At 38.7% G+C, this 21546-nt stretch overlaps 1 protein-coding gene across 1 annotated transcript in view; it reads left to right on the forward strand.

Moving 5' to 3' along the window:
• The window catches only part of klf12b (Kruppel like factor 12b), a 57431-nt gene that overhangs the window by 7681 nt on the left and 28204 nt on the right, over window positions 1-21546 (forward strand). Inside the window, exon 2 of the mRNA XM_063005794.1 lies at window positions 18561-18643. Within this exon, the coding sequence (XP_062861864.1) occupies window positions 18578-18643 (66 nt within the window). The 5' untranslated portion in view covers window positions 18561-18577. The remainder of the gene's footprint in view (window positions 1-18560; window positions 18644-21546) is intronic.

The following is a 21546-nucleotide window of genomic DNA, read 5'->3' on the forward strand; positions in this document are numbered from 1 at the left end:
AGTAAATATTTTACTGTAGACTGTCAGCGGCTTCGTAAGAAAGTATGTTCATGATAGTTGTTTTTGTATACCATACTGCTCAAAACACAGTATAAATTGACTGCCACCCTTATTTTATGATACTTTATCCATTCAAATGATTTTAGAATTTCTAAAGCATAATAAATCTTTGTTATTAGTTTTATCTTAGACCCAGAGGGTAAAAATGTTGTGGCAATTGAAATATAACAATACTCTATAATATAATAATATAATACATTTATTACCCCGGACAGGACAAAAATCCAACAATCCATCCCCCTGAGACATATAATCATGTCTGAGTCATTTCATTTTCAGCATTTAGCAGATGCTTTTATCCAAGACTTACTGTACTTTGTTTTGTCTAAGCAATTAAGGGTTAAGAGCCTTGCTCAAGGGCCCAACAGTGGCAACCTGGCAGTGATGGGGCTTGAACCAGCACCTAACACTACAACTGCCCTGCTGGCTGATAGAACTGCTGAGACTGGAACATGGTTCTCTGCAGTGGTGAGCTAGTGTAATACCCCTAACCCTAACCCTACCCCCCCCGTTCATTACCTTACTTAAAACACACATGCAACTTCTCTGAATGTCCTTTCTTGGGTTTACAATTATTAAAGGTAAACAATTATTGTACTCAGTGTAGTGCACTTGCAAATGCTCAAGGTAATTTATAGACATTAAGCTACAGCAAATGTAACAAGGAGCTGTACATTAAGGTAAACATGAAACTGTAACTAACTAACTAGGTTTTCTTCACTTACGTACAAAAGTTCTGAAAATTACTTTTAAAAACATTACTTAATGCTCGAACACATTAAATGACAGTGAGTAAACAATAGAGAGTGCTTGTGGGTGCATGTGTTTTTGTGGTTTGTGTGTGTATCAGTCTTTCACTACCCGTGTTTGTGTGTATGTGTGTGTGTTGGGGGAGGTCAGTAAGAGACCCTGGTAAGGCTAAGGCAGGTGCCTTAAAGAATCTTCCCATTAAGACTGAAGGATGCAGCCAACCCCCAGAGATAGAGCAGGAATGGGTAATTGTACTGAAGATAATGCACTCACCCACCTCACTGACCTCTCAGCTACTGCACACTCCCAACAGTCCATATTAGAGCTTCACAATTCATCATATTTTAATGTTACAATCCATCATGTCAACATGGTTTAGTGTTGTCCAGTTTTTTTTGGCTCTGTTAGTTAAAAAAATCCAAAAGCATAAGTGTTTTTGGGGAGCAAAGCTAATTCATTTACTTTATTTTATATGTATTAACTGTATATTTGTTGTATACCATTGCGGTTATACGTATATTAGGTTACCACCATTTCCTTAGCACTTGCACTTTCGTCCTTTCTCTCACGTAAACCATTTGACATTTCTGCATAATGTCAAAACAATTCATACAGTTAATACCCTTTAGGCAATTAGCAGCGACTGGATGCTCAAGTGGAGCAGCGATTGGTCTACTACGCTAACCCAGCAATGCTGAGATCCAGATTCGAATCTCAGTGGAGCTATCAGCTGGCCCAGTGGCTATGCAGACACGATTAGCTATGCCTTACCAGATAATGGCCGAAGCCCTGCAATGAATTGTCTTGTGCCCAGTGTTTCCCGGTAGACCCTTAATATCTATCTATCTATCTATCTATCTATCTATCTATCTATCTATCTATCTATCTATCTATCCATCTATCCATCTATCCATCTATCCATCTATCCATCTATCCATCTATCCATCTATCCATCCATCCATCCATCCATCCATCCATCCATCCATCCATCCATCCTATTCATTTTTATTTACTTAAATAAACAGCTTGGCTTATAAATTGATCACCTATAATTAGTTAGCTACATAAACTTGATGTAGTAACATATCTCGGCTCTGATTACTGTCTGTACTCCTGCATTGTGCCCAACCACTATTGCAATAAACGAATTCCAGCAAATAATGTTATTGTTTGGTTTCAGATTATAAAAATAAACCTGAATGCAGTGTAAACAGCACGAGTCACAGTGAACTCTGACCTATTCTAGCGTGAACCCTGCATATCCCAGTCGTCCCGGTCTTGTTCAGCCCAGTCCATTTAAAACAATGTGTTGGTGACAATGCTAAATACATCATGGTGCTAATAATACCTGCTAACACCTGCTATTTTTCCTAAAACATTTCCTTTAATCGGCTTTATTTGTTTAATCATTTTGTACTAGTAATTTCTAAAAACATACAAAAATGCACAGCTTGAAAATGTCCTATTAGTTTTGTTTGAAACATCTGTGCTCTGGACTGTGTTTTCTTTGGATAAAACACAACCTTTCCTGCAAAAAACCAGAGTCTCCTGCAGGTTACAGCTGCTTCTGGCACAAAGACGATTCCTAAAACATTCACTTTCGCCACCTTTAAATAGATTTAGTTAAAAGCCCAGGACAGCTGTAATTGCCATATTTTGTGCCTAGAGCTGGCATAGTATTAGAAATTTTTAATCACAATAGTCAAACTGAGGTAGAATAACCTGACAGGATGTGCATTGGTTATTAATTTATCTAAAGAAAACATTTTGACATGAAATCAGCACGTTGAAAAGCATCCGTATGGCCAAAGCATCCGAAAAAAAAGTTTGCCCAGAGATGCACAAAGGGCATTTGTGCACAATTAAGGTTGTGTGACAGTACTGACAGAGCAGTCTGTCAAATCCACAGGCGTATGTCACTGACACGACTAATTACACAGGACTGAGTTCATTAAAGCAGGATTAATGACGTGAATGAATGTGACATTATGAATCTGCTTCGTTAATCACTCCGACCTGTCAGCGGCCCCTAGAAAACTCTGAGCTAAGCAAGTCAGGTTCCGTGTTTAAATGAAGCTTGTCATTATGGTGCAAAATAGACAGCACTCCAGAGGATCACAGGCAAAACATAAACAGCTCTGGAGAGGGAGGTTGATTAGTGCGCCTCTGTGCATTACAGATCAAACTGTCGTGTCTGTCTTGCACTGAGGGCTGGAGGTCAGAAAATAAGGAGCGGAGGGTTATGTCAACGGGTGCACATTCAGTATTGATCCAGATCATGTCATTGGTGCCAATGCCACATTCTTCTGTAGAGGTTTATCTACAGGGATCAATTCTGCACTGCTATACACTTGTCAGTGTGTATACCGGAGGGGCTACTGACACCCTGCCCTTAAAGAAAATGAAAAGGGGAAGCCTTAAAAGTGCTGCCATAGAAAGGGTCATTACCTTCTGGTGCTGGCCACAATTCACTAGCCTGAATAGCATTAGACATCTGAGCTCAGATGGTCATCTCAAATCTGATTTTTGGGAAACCTGACTTGAGCTTTGAACCTTTGGTATGTACTTTTAAATCAAATAGTCACATGACATAATACCAGTTTCTTTCTGTTCCTTTAATTTCTCCCTTATCACATGACCAGTCTGGTTTGGTAAGGGTACATACTATATAATATATATAAGACATCAGGAAAACAGTTCCTCAGTTGGTGGTTGGACACTAAACCAGAAACATTTCTGCATACTAAACAATTTTATTCTATTCCTATATATAAGCTGAATAATACCACATGTTATAGTTAGCTGGTAAAAATACTACTGTTTAAAACGACAGGTTAGCACTAAACTGTTATAATGACAAGACCCAAATATCCCTGATAAACACCTCACCTACATCTCACTGTATTGATTGAGCACAATACTCTGGAGTTTGTAAGTTTGTAATGAAACCATCCTCAAACCTGTTTAAAGGATAGTGTTACAGAAGTTAAAGTACTGGACAAATAATCAGAAGGTTGTTCAAGCCCCAACACCATCAAGTTGTCTCTGTTGTTATGAAGCAAGACTCATATTAACCACAAGAGCAAGTCGACCTCTGAACTGACCCCTGAAACCTGAATTGAAGCCCATTAAGATGATGTGGTAGGGTCAAAATTCCTTCTATACAATGTAAAAAACTGATCTCTAGTTATGGAAAGCATTTGGTTGCAGATAGTGGTGGCACTAAATTTATATGGCAGTTTTTTTCAAATGTTTAGAAAAGGAGAATAAAGACTATAAGAATACATAAAACAGTTTTAAAAATGTAAAACATCCTTGTTAATGTTAAAAAAAATTGTATGTGTAATTTTTGTGTGACAAATTTGCAAAAATAAAAAATAAATCAGGAGGGTGCAAATACTAAATAGCACTAAATTTGTTTTAATAGTTAGTAAATGATGTATGTATGTATGTGTGTGTGAGTGCTGCAGAGCAGAGTGATTTTTCTGGGGTAGATGAGAGTGCAGACGGAGGTCAGACTACAGTGGCATTGACAAATTTAGCAGAGGAACCAGAGATCAGGAAGTGAGACGTATTTATGAGAAATGAACATACAATGTACAAGACACCCACACGTAGTTTTGCTTTGACTGGGAAACTTCCACTTACAGACTTTCAACCAAAACCTGCAGATATAAAGTACTAGTTTTTCAGCAACACCATAAAAGATCTAGAGCAAGATGGCAAAGGTGATTTCATCCATTGGTGTTAACATCTCAAAACCAGGCACCGTCTGAAAGCACCTTGAGGTTACATCTGATTCTGTCTCATCAAGCCAATATGTAATGGTTTCACCTTTGTGTTATGACCAATGTGATCATTTAATATATGTCCAACTGTATGGCCAAAAGTATGCAACCATATTGCTTGTTAGACATCCTATTCCAAAACCATGGCCATGAACATGGATAACATGAAGTGTACAGCAGCATAGTCATGGTGGAAAGGCCTTCCCCAGACTGTTTCCACAAAGTTAAAAGCTTATGATTTAACATAATTAATTTAATACACCTGGAAGCAATGGATGTGGCAAAAACACATTCATTTTTCATGTTTTACCATTGCTTTATCCTGGTTGAGGTCACAGTGGGTCAAGATTCCATGGAATAGGGACAGTGGTAGCCTAGTGGGTAGGGCTTTGGGCTAGCAATTAAAAAAAAAATTTTGATGTTAATTTATTAAAGTGAAAATAATTAATTACACTGAAGTGCATTAATGGCAGAGATTCAACCGACCGTGCCGTGATTCGAAATAACGCTCCACAGAGCAAACCAACTGGCAATCTGGTGAACAGAAGGATAAAGCGAATTTAAATCCCGAACTCAAACGAACGGGGTGAACTGATTTTTTTCATGAGTCAATTGAAACAAAAGGCTAGACTAGGAGAAACTATGAGGCGAGAGCACTAGGTGGAATTGCGACCAGGATCAGTATGTTAGCTACTCGGTCCACCAACATCCAGACGCATGATTACAGCTCCAATGCATCTCCTATGCAACCCTAACTAGAAAAAAGGGAAAACAGAATTTACTGGAAAGTCGGTTCAATAAACCGACTCTGAGAATCGCTTGGAAAAACTGGAATGTGGCTCACCGATCCAATTTCAATAAAAAAATTCATTTTTTAAAGTTGAAATGAAGCATGCTCTCCAATCATGGGAGTGAGATAATGCAACAATGACCTTCTACCAGCTGGGTCTACCACAAGGCAATGACACGTTAAAGTGATGAATTGATTTCTGGGCTTTGCCTTAATAAGACAGGATCAGCTGTGGATGATTAGTACTGATGAGCTCTACAGCACTTGTGGTTTGTAGTCCTGCTACAACTACCACTACTGCAACAACTATTTATACTACTGGTCCCTCTGTAATATAAACTACATGAAACAAATCGTTTTGACACACCCTCTAGAACCAGTAGAGTATTGTAGTGTATATTAAATAGCATTTTCTAATAACCCTTGAAAAATTTGTAACATTTTCAGAGTGGACTTTGGTATAACTACCCCAATTTCATTCTTTTAGAAAATTCATAAATAAAATACAAAATGTAATTTACAGAATAACAAGTTTTCAGTTTTACATTAGAATCAAGAGTTTTAAAATGACAAAATTAAAAAATTTATTATTACAGTAAAAAAAAAGTGTGTAGGGTCACAACATCTACGTATGCACTTCCAAACTCTAAAATAAATCTAATAAAACTTTTATCAGGGCTCTTATAAAGACTTGTAAATGTGAATGTTCAGCTGCTGTTGTACCTGATGTAACTGACAGATTTACACCGACTAGGCATAACATTATGACCACTGACAGGTGAAGTGTGAAGGGAACAGTTGTAAACCGGGGGACAGGGTCATGGGCAGCCAAGACTCATTAATGCACGTGGGGAGCGAAGGCTGGTCTGTGTGGTCCGATCCAACAGACGAGCTACTGTAGCTTAGATTACTGAAGAACTTAATGCTGGTTCTGATATGCACTGTGTATTCTGACACCTTTATCGCAGTTGCAGGGCTGTTTTGGCAGCAAAAGGGGGACCAACACAATATTAGGAAGGTGGTCATAATGTTATGCCTGATCGGTGTATGTTAACACAGGGTTGTGTTGTGACACTTTACAGGCGAACTTTTTTATCGTTCAGACGTAACTTATGCTTGTGCACATTCTTATTTAGAGCAGAGATATAAATCTGCCCCCTAAGCAGTGCTTAAATAGTTTTTTGTGGGTTTTGCACATAGACTGAGGTTTACCTAAAACACAGACATGTTTTCATTATTTCTTAATGAAGGTATTTTAAGTACAATACCACTGTCTAATAATGTGTGGTAGCTATAGGCCACTACTGTTGACAGTATTAAATATACAAATAAGAAAAGAAACTCAAACCTAAGAAGTGATTAATTAATGTGCTTTTTTTTCTTCGGCTGCTCTCATATTCAGGGGTCGTCTCAGCGTATCTGGTCCACATACTAGACCATACCAGGGGCGGTTTTTACAACAGATGCCCTGACAAATCTTTTTTACTATTTTGATTTGATTGTAGCTCTTTTGTTTTACATTTACATTTGATTTACAATAGCTACAGTACAATTTTAAAAATCCCAAGCTGTTTTGTTATATTCCCACAAAACTACAAGTTAAGTCGTACAAAATTTATGAGGAAAAACAAACATCTTTTTCAGGGCAATAGTGCTTTTTGTTGACGTGAATTTTAATATTGAATTATATCAATATTGCATAATTACATATTATATATAATATACAACTATTAAATAATTATAATATTAAATAATAATAATAATAGAGAATTTTTTTCATGTCCTGTCCATGAACCAGTGTATTACAATTACACTTTGCTAGCACAGAGCCCAAGTGCTGGATGTGTGTTTGTGAACACTGATGCCTAGAGACCATATCAAAATTCCAAGCTTACTGACACAGGATCTCCCCCGGCAGAAATAGCAGGAGGCCAAAGGCAATCCACTGGACTGCAGAAGCTTCTGTCCACCCCACAGAGAGCCCACTTAATGTTTATACTGGTATCAACTTACTATTAATGTCTCCTACTTCTTATCAAGTGTTTGGGGACTATCAGTAGGAGCTGGCAAAAGCAATAGGAAGTGGAGCCTTTCTACAGCTGCCTTGTGTTTGTGGATTTTTTTTTAGAAAACTTGGGACATTTAGTAAAATATTATAAAAATAAGAATTTTGGATTAATTGATTCTTTTAAACCTTTATTTAACTGACAAAAATACCAAAAACAAAGATTACCAATTTAAATTTCATGCCTGCCACATATTAAAATGTTGGGACTGAAAAATGTTTCCCATCCATCTTTTCTATTAACCCAAACCCTAAGACTTTTTAATGGTCTGTGGACTAAGGACACTAATTGTTCCAATTGTGCAAGTACATTTTCCCATTCTTGCTTAATACAAGACTTCAGCTGCTCAACAGTCCATGGTCACTGTTTCTCCACTTCACGATGCACCATACATTTTCAATAGGAGTCAGAGTTGGACTGCAGACAGGCGAGTCAAGCACATGCACTCTGCATCCATAGAGCTTAACGCTGTCTTGCAAAAATTACCATGACACTTTAACGGCAGCTTGTGTCTCTATAATATCCCATTTGATTGGTACACATATGTAAGACACTCATGTACCCCCATCATATGACAGATGTTGCCACCTACATTTACCTATGTGTGCAGAAACCTAAAAACCTGCTGGAGGTTTTAAAGGAATTGTTTACTTTGTGTTTTTATAGCCAATACATCAAAATATACCATCATTAGCTTTTAGCACCATTCTGTGAGGAGAGATCAATCACTTTTTTATAGATTAACACAGTTTATCAGGTTGCTCCCTGGTTTATTTCTTGGTAGGTACACATTTGTCATAGTTATACAAGTAATAGGAGCAACAAGATAAGAATACAATTTGTGAATGGAAGACATGATTTGTGACTGATTATCTTAACCAGTGGGAATGGCTAAGGGGCTCTTTGTGGTAAATAACAGTGATAAGAACACACACACACACACACACATTTTGAAAGAAATTACCGATGCTGCATATTCTTGAATTTTAATTCAGAAATGTCCCAAAAGCATCCAAAGTTTTCAGGCCGATATGCCTGCCAAGGAAAATGTTCTTTATGAAATGGAAAGTCTGAAATCATTCACGATGTGCCAGAATAGCTTAAAAGACAAAAAAAGAATCCATCAGAGTATACAGAAGGCTGGGGTTAAGGGCTCTGCAATGTTATTGGTTGGAGTGTGTGTGGAAAATAAATTACACAAAGGCCACTGAAGTCTTCAACTTTGCTTTGGGAGGAGTAGTAACTAATGCGCCTAAGCTTTAACACAGTCATTCCACCCTTACTGCTTTTGTGATATGATCTGTTGGCACGCACTGATTCACGAATTACGTTGAAGTGATCTCTAACAGCAGAAGTGCAAGATTAATGCTCTAAATGTGGGTGATGGTGGTAGCTGCACTGAAAGCTTTTTTAAAATAAATAAAAATTAAACATATATGGAATTTAGATTTTTAACCAAAGTTATTTTAGTGTGAATTAAAATATAACAGCTGCCCCGTTACCCAAACCATAAAAACAGATATATACTGATCAGCCATAGCATTAAAACCACCTCCTTGTTTTTACACTTACTGTCCATTTGATCAGCTCCACTTACCATATAGAAGCACTTTGTAGTTCTACAATTTCTGACTGTAGTCCATTTGTTTTTCTACATGCTTTGTTAGCCCCCTTTCGTGCTGTTCTTCAATAGTCAGGACTCTCCCAGGACCACTACAGAGTAGGTATTATTTGGGTAATTAATACCTGCTCTGTGGTGGTCCTGACCATTGAAGAACAGAGTGAAAGCAGGCTGAAAAAGTATATAGAGAAACAGATGGACTACAGTAAGTTATTGTAGAACTACAAAGTACTGTACTTCTATATGGTAAGTGGAGCTGATCAAATATCAAGTAAGTGTAGAAACAAGGAGGTGATTTTAATGTTATGCCTGATCAGTGTATGTATTAGATGCACTGTATAGCATTATATCATGTTCTTCCTCCCCAGATATCTTTATCTTACCTAAAAGATTTATGTAATACATGTGTGACATTTTTTTTTACTTTTTCCTTTAACTGCTGAAGCAGCTGTGTCTCTTATCTGACAGCTAAATAGATTTTCAGGCAGAAAATGTTAAAGCAATAGTGCAACATATGCACTGATTGCCATGTACAGTATAGAACTAGATATATAGAACTACTCCTTTCTCTCTCTCGAGAAGCATGACGACTTCCTGTGAGAGGCACAGACGGCAAACCATAGGGACCCACAGCTCTTTTGGTTCTCTGCTAAACTTTCTGTCAGGCTGACTCATCATACATGGGGTGTCTAGAGGGGCTCCGCAAAGGGGAAGTGGTTTTTGACCAATATTTTTTTTCTCAGACTTAAAACAAAGCTGGCCAGCTGAAACCCCTTCTCCTTTCCCACGTGAACCATTACCTGAGCTGATGATTTTTAGCTTTAAGGCTTTACAAGCTCACTGTTTGAAAATCCTCAGGAAGCTTCATGAGGGGCAAAGCAATAAATCCACAGACAAGACAAAGACAAGAGCCGCTAAGCCCTTGTGAGAGAATAAATACTAATACATCTGAATTTAGCTTTAAAAATGCAAGCATTCTTACAATGGTAAACTAGGAGCAAATTGTTTGTCCTGAATATCACATTTGAAGTGTGTTTCTTATCTGTGTACTTATGGGTAGGTTCAATTTTCTTCCTTCTATAAAATCACTAATACATTTTGCCCATTTGGCCTGTGGCAACAGTACCAGCCTTTGTGTCCCAGATGTCCACAGTTGTTCAGGGTGACAAAAAGAGGGACAAAAAGCTTGGACAGAATCAAAAGGGTGACTGTCTGGTAAATCTCTAATAACATCCTGCTGAAAAAAAACAAACTGCCAAAAAATGTGAGCCATGTATCAGTCTGCTTATCCATAATTTTTCTTCCTTGTGATTTAAAAGTGATTAGTGTTTAAAAAAATATAAAAGCTTTGAACTTCATCATGAACTACATGGCCAAAGGTATGTGGACACCCCCATAATTATTGAGTTCAGTTGTAACTCGATGTCCCCTAAACTCCAAATCTTTGAAAATCGACGCCCTTCGTCATTGAAAGTTGTTCAACATTTACCTTGAACTCAACGTGTGTGCGACCGCCGCTTTGCTCAGGCCGTAGCGGTGCAGTAAAGTGTCATCAAAGTGCAACTATGAGACAAATCTGCATTTGTGTGAAATAACAAATTCACTCTGAAAGCTCCACATGTATCCGTGTTTATCTGGATTTTTCTCCTGTTTTACTTTTAAACTTGGGTGCTGAGAAATTGTAAGAATCAGCTTTTCTGAGATAGTCTAAAATGCTTATCATTTAAAAAAAAAAGCTTAACGTGACTTAATGTATTAAAAGAATGACATAGTAACACTAAACTTCTCATTATTTCTGCTCATACATTCTCCCCAATAATAAAATTCCTTGTTTGTTGTTTTAGTACAATAAGTCATGTTATGCTTTGTGTACCGGCACATTTTCAGTGTATAAGTGTCAAAAACAACCACATTATTTTACATTAGCCTTAAATATATGCAATTCCACAGGACCATGGAATGCATTAACAGGTTTCCCATAAATCCTTATGGGAAAAAATACCTTGAAACTCAACGTCTTTTAAACACAACACCACTCCCAGAAGCAATTGACGTTGAGTTTCAAGGTACCACTGTATATTAAAAAAATACAGTTGGAAACAGTAGAAGAGGCACAAAGTATTGACATGGTTTAAGAAACACTGAAATGCTTACAAATATGACGGTATAAAACACAAGCTGTGAAGAGCCTTGTTCAGGGGCAATGGTGGGGCTTGAACTACTTACCTTTTAATTAATAGTACAGTATTTTAGTTGCTAAATTAACACTACACTGTTGGTGTTCTGCATTAGTGGATAATAGATACAATAAATCATATAAATGCCATTTTAATGTTACTTGTGAGTTAGTTGTGTGATTTTTGTATCAGTACTGTTACTTACATAATGTTCTTGGCTGTATGCAGCTCTGCTAATACACACACTAGTACTATAACACCACCCCCACTCCATCTCAACTTAGCAGACACGGCATGTTGTGGTTTACTAATTCCGAATGAACCACTATTATAAACGTGTGGTTTACTTTTCCCACTCTCTACGTTTTCTTGTGTCTCTCATTGACGTGCCATGCTGGAGCTCAAGAGGAAGCACAGCATTAAGTCTGACAATAATACAAAACAAAAAATAGCCCGCAAGTGCCTGGCTCTCGAGGGCTGACTCCTTTGTGCTCTTTAAATCATTGTGTGGCGGGGTCAGCGATAGTTCTGGGAAGGTCAGACTTGTGCGTCCAGGGCTGTCGCTTTGTATTGATCCGCTCGTCATTTGCCAAGCTGGCTGTGATTTTTTTCTCAATGTAGGCAGCATTAGCCTCTATTAGCACCCAGGCTTTTTATAAGGCTGAAGCGGTGAATGGTTTTGGGAGTAACAGTCATTCATTCTTCCCTCACTTCCCTTCCCTTCCGGAGGACTGTTCATCTTTCACTCCGCCGCTAAAGCATTCAGGATTGTTGTCTATTCTCTAAAATGGTGCTTTACAATATATATTGTAGAAATACATATGCAGAGAAATAGATGGACTACAATCAGTAATTACAAAGTGCATATATGTGGTAAGTGGAGCTGATAAAATAGACAGTGAGTGTAGAAGCAAGGAGGTGGTTTTAATGTTATGGCTGATCAGTGTATAAAGGCAGCATATAAATATAGTTGTAATAGTAATAACTATTACATTTATGTGCTAAAGCTATTTAATTGTCTCAATTAATGTTTTTCAGTAACAAATTGTTAATTATTCATTCATTTACTGACTGTTTTGTCAAAATCTTGACCACGATGGGTCTGATTCACTAGGCAAAAGGCAGAAAACACCCTGGATGGATCGCCAGTCCATCACTGGGCAGGCTCACACACATACTTATACACACACACACTCACTATGGGACCATTTTTATTAGCTCCAATTAGCCTAACTGCATGTCTTTGAACTTGTGGGAAGAAACTGGAGCACCCCTCTTGCTTTGAGGTGACAGCGCTACCCACTGCCCCACCGTACCAGCCAAGTATTAATCAATTGAAAATCAGTTAGACAAACAAAAGCTGACCTTTTAATGTCACTTAACCATACTCAGTTATGTTAATAACATATTAAATCTAAGCTGCTCATAAAAAACAACTCGGCACTGGCTCTCCTTATTGATTTCCTACTGGGGGTCTCATGAGACCGTTGTGTGGTTAGAAAAGCTAGAAGTTTCCACATATAGCTGTTTTATCTACTCTACATTGCCATTATAGCATGTACTGACACGTAAAATGAATGCACAGTTTGTTTTTTACACATAACAGTGTCTGTCAGATAAAAAAGGTTTGTGGTCATTGGTGAGACCTGGCGTGTTAATTCGATATAATTGGAGCTACAGCTTTGGTTGCCATGGTAACATTATATTCATCCAGCCCTACCTAAAGGCATCCTGAACACAAAACACAATACAACATAGCCAGATTATCAGGGGAGTACAGTCTTGTATGTAACAAGTACACACTCAAAGCCAAGAAAATTTTCTGAATATCTTTACAGGTAATATTTCAGCTTTGCACCTTCTCTCTTAATGTAAAAGAATGAGATAGTAGGAGCTGACAAGCATGTTTGACAAAAAAGGAAATAAAAAAGTACTGTAGAGCTCCAAGAAGAGCGCTCTACAGGGTAAGATAACCAGCGGCTCAGAAAACACAAAACTTAATGGCTTAAAGCCAGAAAGAAAAAGGAACCGAAACAATTGCTGAATTGAGTCCACTATTCAAAACAAAAGAACTAGAATGCTTGCTGGAACTGCGACCATGACCAGTATGCCAGCTACTCAGTCCACCAGCACAATAATACACAACTAAAATCCAATGCTTCTTCATTACCCTAACTAAAATGTAAAGGCAAATGAATCAGCAAAATGAGTCAGGTCACTGAATCATTTGTTGAATAATGTGATTCTTTAAAATGCAGAATTGAAGCAACTGTTCCGCTTACAAAAACAGCTTGAAGCAAAGACTGGGAATGGAGAGCTCTCTTATAAATATAAATAAGATACGCATCATTGGTCATCTACCTTACCGCTGTCATCTACCTACCTAAAGACTTAGCGCCGCATTGAATCTGAGCTGCATTAAATAGCCCTGCAGTCAACTGCAGCGATTTAACACTAATGAGCTCTGTAACCCCTGGGATGTGTAGTCTATTTGGAACTACAATGGGTCGAAGGCAATAGACTCGTCACACTTGCAGCCTTTACACAGTAATATACACTGATCAGCCATAACATTAAAACCACCTCCTTGTTTCTACACTCACTGTCCATTTTATCAGCTCCACTTACCATATAGGAGCACTTTGAAGTTACTGACTGTAGACCATCTGTTTATCTACATACTTTTTTAACCTGCTTTCACCCTGTTCTTCAGGGGTCAGGACCCTCACAGGACCACCACAGAGCAGGTATTATTTAGATGGTGGATGATTCTCAGCACTGCAGTGACACTGACATGGTGGTGGTGTGTTAGTGTGTGTTGTGCTGGTAGGAGTGGATAAGAGACAGCAGCGCTGCTGGAGTTTTTAAATACAGTGTCCACTCACTGTCCACTTTATTAGACACTCCTACCTAGTTGGTCCACCTTGTAGATGTAAAGTCAGAGACAATCACTCATCTATTGCTCATCTTCTAGACCTTCATCAGTGGTCACAGGACGCTGCCCACAGGGCGCTGTTGACTGGATATTTTTGGTTGGTTGACTATTCTCAGTCCAGCAGTGACAGTTAGGTGTTTAAAAACTCCATCAGCATTGCTGTGTCGTATCCACTTCTATCAGCTCAACACACACTAACACCACCACCACCATGTCAGTGTCACTGCAGTGCTGAGAATGATCCACCACCCAAATAATACCTACTCTGTAGTGGTTCTGGGAGAGTCCTGACCATTGAAGAACAGCATTAAAGGGGGCTAACAAAGCATGCAGAGAAACAAATGGACTACAGTCAGTAATTATAGAACTATAAAGTGCTCATATATGGTAAGTGAAGCTGATAAAATGGACAGTGAGTGTAGAAACTAGGAGGTGGTTTTAATGTTATGGCTGATCGGTGTATTGTGATGCTCAGTTACTACATGACGTGGTAGATTTGGTGGGATTTGTTTTGGTCAAACACTTAAATTTGCATTTTAAATCACATTAACCAACACAGCATACGTGTTCCCCTAGGCTATGTTTCTATTGTGGAGTTACCTAAGGAGAAAGCGTGTTGATTAATGTAACCATTTGTGAATGTGGAAACCTTGCACAGTGTGATTTAATTTCCGGGAGTAATTATGTTAGATTGAGGAAATTAGTAAAGCATTTGGTGAGCCTTACACTAATAAAATCTTATTATTCTTTGTATTTTTGTCTAAAAGACTGAGAGTGTACCAGTGACATGAATCAGTTAGGTCAGGCTTTTGGCTGTAAAAATCACTCTGACTGACAGTATACAAGTGTGTATGTCCTCATGTGCACTTGTAATTTTTTTCACTCGTGAATAAGCCTCAAGTGTTTGAATCAACGTTATTTTTTTACATTTTATTTTGTGTCTCCATGATGGAAGTGAATTTGAATCTGGTGTTTAGTTTATGAATATATGATGATTCATTGATAAGCAGTGGAGCAGCAGGTACTGTTATAGCACATAATTCTTCAGCCAAATCCAGGTTTTCATCCAGCTTCAGAACATCTCGGTTTGTCTTCTTTATGTGGCCTTATGGGTGAATAAGTATGATGGAGTAGCACAGCATTCAGACTACATTTCTGTCTTATGCAGAGAGTCCCTGAATTCCTGAGATAGAGTCATGAGATGACCAGGATGACATGCTTACTGAAGGTGAATGTATGAGAGAATAAATAGAATAGAGTTTGTTACAGCATAAATAGTATACATGCATTTTTCCCAGTTTTCCTTCCAATCTAGTCGTATCCAATTAGCCGATTGCATTACTCTTCCTCTTGATCTCCACCCTGGTTGAGGAGAGCCAAGACTAACACACGCCCCTTCCGACACATGTGCAGTAGACGACTATGTTTTTACCTGCACAAGGCGAGTTCATATGCAGCATTGTGTATGGAGAGCCACACCCTGATCAACGCATTATCCCCCGTCTCTGTGCAGGCGCCATCAATCAGCCAGGAGAGGTCGTAGTTGCATCAGTTATGAGGTCCCGTCCGGCACCTCCCCTAGAACAACAGCCAATCGTTGTTCATGTAGGCACCCAGCCTGTCAGGTGTGCTAGTGTGTTTTACCACTGCACCACCTGAGTGCCTAACACACTGTTTTAAAAAAATCAGTGCAGGTTTGGGTTATGCTGCCATACAGCATGTGGCCAGTTGGCTCATTCACCTTATGTAGCAAGTTGTTACCACATACGTCATTTAGTAGCTTGGGCAAACCTGGCAACGCAACAGTCTTTTTGGCAGGACTCCTCATATTACTGAACATTATAAGGTGTGCTTACCACAGTGGTAGATTTGGTTCTAAGTAATTTGGCATGCTGACAATGTGGCAGCTACCAATCTTACACTCAGGCCATCTGGTCTGTTATGCAGGGTCAATTTACTAGCTGATGGTGCTTCACAAGCAGAAAAAGCCCAGTCTGATTGTTGAGTTGGCATGTTGGAGTGTGTTCCGAGTGGCCTATGCCAGAACTGAAGTGTAATGGAGATGTTTAGAACATATCTGCTTTGCTTGCATTCTTTGTGTGCTGCTGCTAAAATAATAAGAGTGTGGGTTACCTCAGGATACCTCCCGCCGTGGCACGCTCACTTCGTTGTCCTTGGCTGTCTCTGTGATGGTCTAAATGATACAACCAACCTCCACTCCCAATTCTCACCCCAAATATACTTTTTATCTTTAAAAGGTAAAATCCACCTGAAATCATTTATAATTTGTTAGAAGTGTTTATGGATTATTAGAACAGTAAGAAGTTTTAAGAAGACCATTAAACAGAAGAGGAGCTAGAAATTAGTACACACTGTTTTGCGAGAATAAATCTATCTATCCATCCATCTATCCATCCATCCATCCATCCATCCAGCCAGCCAGCCAGCCAGCCAGCCATCCAGCCATCCAGCCATCCAGCCATCTAAAGGTTATCCAACCATCCATTCACATTTACAGGCTTTAAAAAGACGTATAGAAATAAAATAGAAGCCAGGCTTCAGTATGCTGGTATGCTTGATTCAAAGAGAACTTTGACAGAACCCCCAAGCAGATTGTTTTTTAGTTGATTCTTATTTGTTTTTAATGAGAGCTGCATACTACTGCAAACATTTTAGCTAATTTTGCATTTTGCTAATGTTTCTTACATCAACAATATAAAACATTGGTTTACAACTCGTGGTTGATTTCCGCATACACTGTTATGGGAAGCAAAACTGTCCTCAACACTATGTCTCTCTAATATGACTGTGCACTGGCAGTTTTCTCCAGATGTAGATGCTCGCCTCATTGCCGTTCAACACGGCAAATTGAGTAGACGCGGAGGATGAGACTGTCTCAGCGGGACTGCTAAACCATTCTTTCCAATGTGCCAAGTATATTAGCTTGTAATCAGATTCTACCAGTTCATTAAACCTGTCTGGCTGCTCGTCCCCAGCTAGTGTTTTTTACTTTTCTGTCTTTTAAGTGTTATATTGAGGTACAAGCGAGAGAGGAACACAATGTGTGAAAAAATGTGTGTGGGCAGTTTTCATAAAGCCTCAATATGAAAGTCCTTTCTCGTGTGGCTATTTAGGAAGAGAATGGCACAGGTTTAACCACCCTCTTGTAGGATTGTAAGTATTTATTGTGTGTTTGTGTCTGTCTGTGTGTGTGTGTGTGTGTGTGTGTGTGTGTGTAAAACAGCAGGTTACCTATAAGTGAGGTAGATCTTTTTGTGTTGTAGAGAGCACAATATAGAGAACATACAGATTGCTGGTACAAATTAAAGCTACATATACTGTACATCACAGTTAATTAGAATGGAATGGCATTAAGGGGAGGTCAACTAGCCAGGCAAATAGTCAGACCATCATTAGCCTGTAGTGAGTGTATAAGCTAATGTATACTGTATAAGGCAATTGGTGCTCTCCTCTAAGTGTGTACAGCTGCCTAGCACATCGCAGAGGTTCTCAGTCTGAAGCTCATGGGTCTTTAGCAACCTGTGATACATTAAAGTATGACTTGCACTTCTGTATTATAGGTTTAGTTTTTATAATGTAGAACTAGGTTTTGGCCTATTGTTGCAGACCTCTGCAGTTTAGCAGATAAGAAGTATAATGAGCATAATGAGCAGGTTAAACAGAATCGGGTAGCTGACAAGCAGACTTGGCCATGACTAAATTAAATTGCTTTAGACATCTAGGTTTTGAACAAAAGCACACACAGATAGGTTAAAAAGCCAGCCAAAAATGGGTGGTGCAGTGGTAAAATACAGTAGCCTGCTACTGCTGAGATGTGGGGTTGAGATCTCAGTGGTGCTATAGGACGGTCAGCGTCTATACATACATGATTTGCTATGTCTCAGGGTGTGTGTGTGTGGTGGTGGTGGTGGGGGGGTCGGGTTTGCATTCAGTGTTAGAAAGCTCAGAAAAAATAATAAGAGTTGCATCAGCAAGGGCATCCAGTGTAAACTGTGCCAAATCAGGTATGCGAACCAGAATGATCCACTGTGGCGACCGCTGAAAATACGGGAGCAGCCGAAAGAACAAAAATGCCAAAACAGACTTCTGAACTAGCTTCTATAGCACGGGACCATCTGTGTCTTCCATTTTAACAAGGCTGTAATTGAAATGCCAGCACAGATGTGTTTTTTAACTCCAGGCTATAAAGCTGAAGTGTTTACTAACTACGTGCCTTCATGCCATCAGTGGTCTCTCCTTATTGTAGTCCATGTTACTGCTGAAAGAGAGGCTGTTCACTAAACTGCAAGAAGTCACATGGTAAATGCTCAAACTTGCTGTTAACCTCTCTTTGTTATTGTCTTTTCTCACAGACGCCATCAATAACAGAATGTTAATGCTTGACGGAATGCCTGCAGTCAGAGTCAAAGCAGAGCCTTTGGAATCTGAGAGAGGGGTAAGTAAATAGAGTTTTTTTTCTTATGTACACCCCCTAGCTTACTTCATATCAACTTCTATCATATATATACCTTATACCCTTGATGGTATATGTAATTATTCCCAGGCCTACAGCAAGCAGGTTAATGGTGATGTGTGCAGGGTGTGGGTGGCGATGTTGCAGCTTTAGGTTAGGTAGAAAAGCACAGCTGGAGTAGGAATAAGGCCGGTTGACTTGGCAAAAGAGACACTGCTGTCTTACTTTCATCTGTCTCTCTTTGTTCATGTTTGTATTTTGTTTCATCTTGGGTGTGGGACCTTGGATGATCAGTAATATAATACAAGTATTTAAAATCTATATTTAGCTAGAGCTAGTGACTGATGGGTGGAACAGTGGGACAGTGTCTCATCAAAATATCAAAACCCCATTGTTTTCCATACAAGATGCCTCAAAAATTCCTTCACACCAAACTCATCAAATCATGTCTTTTTGGACCTTGCTTTGTCCAAAGAGCACAGTCAGGACAAAAAAGGGCCTTCCCCAAATTATGTCAACAAAGTTGAAAGCAAAGTTTATATCAAGTGCTTTTGGTCAGGGATGCATGGTGGCTCGGTGGGTAGCACTGTTACCTCACAACAAGAAAGTCCTGGGTTAGATTCCCAGGTGAAGCAGTCGGGATCAATCCTGTTCTGAGCTGTGGTTTCCTCCAGAAGCTCCGGTTTCCTCCCAAGTCAAAAGACATGCAGATTGGAAATACAAAATTGCTCAAGGGATGAGTTTGAATACGTTTGCCTTGTTATTGACCTGTCCAGGGTGTTTCCTACCTTTCTCTGAATTGGTCCCACCTCAACTCTGAATAGGATAAAGTGGTGTTAAGATATATATACATACACATAAAGTGGTGTTAAGATATATATACATACACATATAGATAGATAGATAGATAGATAGATAGATAGATAGATAGATAGATAGATAGATAGATAGATAGATAGATAGATAGATAGATAGATAGATAGATAGAAACAGACAAATTGCTTTGTTAAATGCTGTTTTGTTTTGGCATTATTAACATGTGCCTATCAGCTGATATTCTTTGTCCTCTGGACAGATTAGCAGTTAGCAGTTCCTTACTGAGCAGTTAAAGTGAGAAGGGTGCTTGCGATGCATATTTAATCTGGGTCGGTCGTGCTTAGATCAGACTTGAAGTGGTTAGTAAAAGCCTTCAGGCCAACAGTCAAAAACAAGCCACACATCAGTCACTACACTTAAAAAGGCGAAATGCAATTAGATACAGGGCGAGCATATAAGAGCGAGGAGGAATGAACGTGAACGAGTGGGCCGACTGAGGTTTAGAAATGTGCTGCTTTTTGCTGAGATGACATTCAAACAAGGAATTGTGACATGTGTGTTGTTTTGGCTTCCCCACAGACCCTTTCATTTAGAGCCTTGTTAGTTCTGGTTGAATCTGAAAGTAGGTTATTTCAGTTTCTGTTTGAAAGCAGGTTGCCTACATAATCAGTTTAACCACCTTATTTACCCACATACTTTTAAAAATGCTCTCATGCTGGTTTCATAGCTCTTCCGGTGGAAGCATCTTATCACAATCGGTTCTTTAATCATGCTGCTATTATGTTTGTTAAATGCACAGGAGACAAATCTTTTCTACTGTTGTGCATTATTAAATCTGTCTAATGCATGTTTTGATTGGTGATCATATAAACCTAGTAAAAACTGCAAAGGATCTAAAGGAGCAAGGTCAGTAAAATAGTATATTGCCAAAAGTATGTGGACACGAGCTTCTACAATGTGGATTTGGTCCCCTGTTTTGCCTTGTTATGGCTTCTGCTTGGTGCATAGGAACAAAATCATATTAGAATAAAAAAAACTTTTCCAAAGTATATAATTATTTTCATGTATCTGATGAGCCAAAACATTAGGACTACTCAACTAATACTCACAGACATTTGAAGGCGTCTTGTGGTATCTATTACCAGGACATTACCAGCAGATCGTTTAACTTCTGTACACTTCAACCAGTCAACCTTCTTCCAATGCGCTTACAATTTGTCTGACTGGCCACACTACTTCCATAGCTCCTATGTCCAGTCCAGTTTATTTACCTCATTAAAATTATCTGCAGTTTGAACCACAGTAGCCCTGTGAGCACAAGCTGTCAGTGCATTCACTTGTATAACTTATGGCCACAAAGAAATGGTCTTTAAAATTCCAATATATGCCTCATCAATGGTACCTTTAAACATATGCAGGTCTTTTGTCTTTGACCGAAGAACTCAACATTACTTTGTCCTGAATTATATACTCATTTCAGCACAGCACATATTTTTACCATCTGTTGGACCATCTGAGATGAGCTTGGGCCCAGATAACTTGATGGTGTGTCTTCATAGAATTTATGTATGACTTTCTCGCACTGTGTTAAGTGATAATTAAATTTCCCAAAGTCCATGTGGCTGTAAAATGAGCATGACAGTGTCTCATCTGTTTCTCAAAATCTTTTCAGAATATTATATGCAGTGGATGGTGAAGGAACTAAATTATTTGCACCTAATTTATCTAATTATTTGTGTTCACAAATGTTCTTTTTGAATTGATTAACTATTTTCTCACAAAAAGTGGTGAGTCATGACCCTTTATTGCTTGCAAAGACTGATCCTTTGGTGGATCCTTCTTTTATACCCAATCATGATACCCAAATCACCTGCTTATAGCGGAGTGTGGTGTAACTTAATATACATGTTCTATAAACAAATCACTTTAATTTAGCTCCTGTCTTAATTCATTTGAGTGTGTTGCAGGCATAATAAAATAAAAAATACTTTTAAGTTGGTTAGGCAAAACATGAAAAATTATTTCTTTGTAATGATGTCAGGTTAAAAAGGATCTAGAGAAATTACAGG

Source organism: Trichomycterus rosablanca, chromosome 12 (genome assembly GCF_030014385.1).
Source record: "Trichomycterus rosablanca isolate fTriRos1 chromosome 12, fTriRos1.hap1, whole genome shotgun sequence".
In the NCBI taxonomy this organism is placed as follows: Eukaryota; Metazoa; Chordata; class Actinopteri; order Siluriformes; family Trichomycteridae; genus Trichomycterus; species Trichomycterus rosablanca.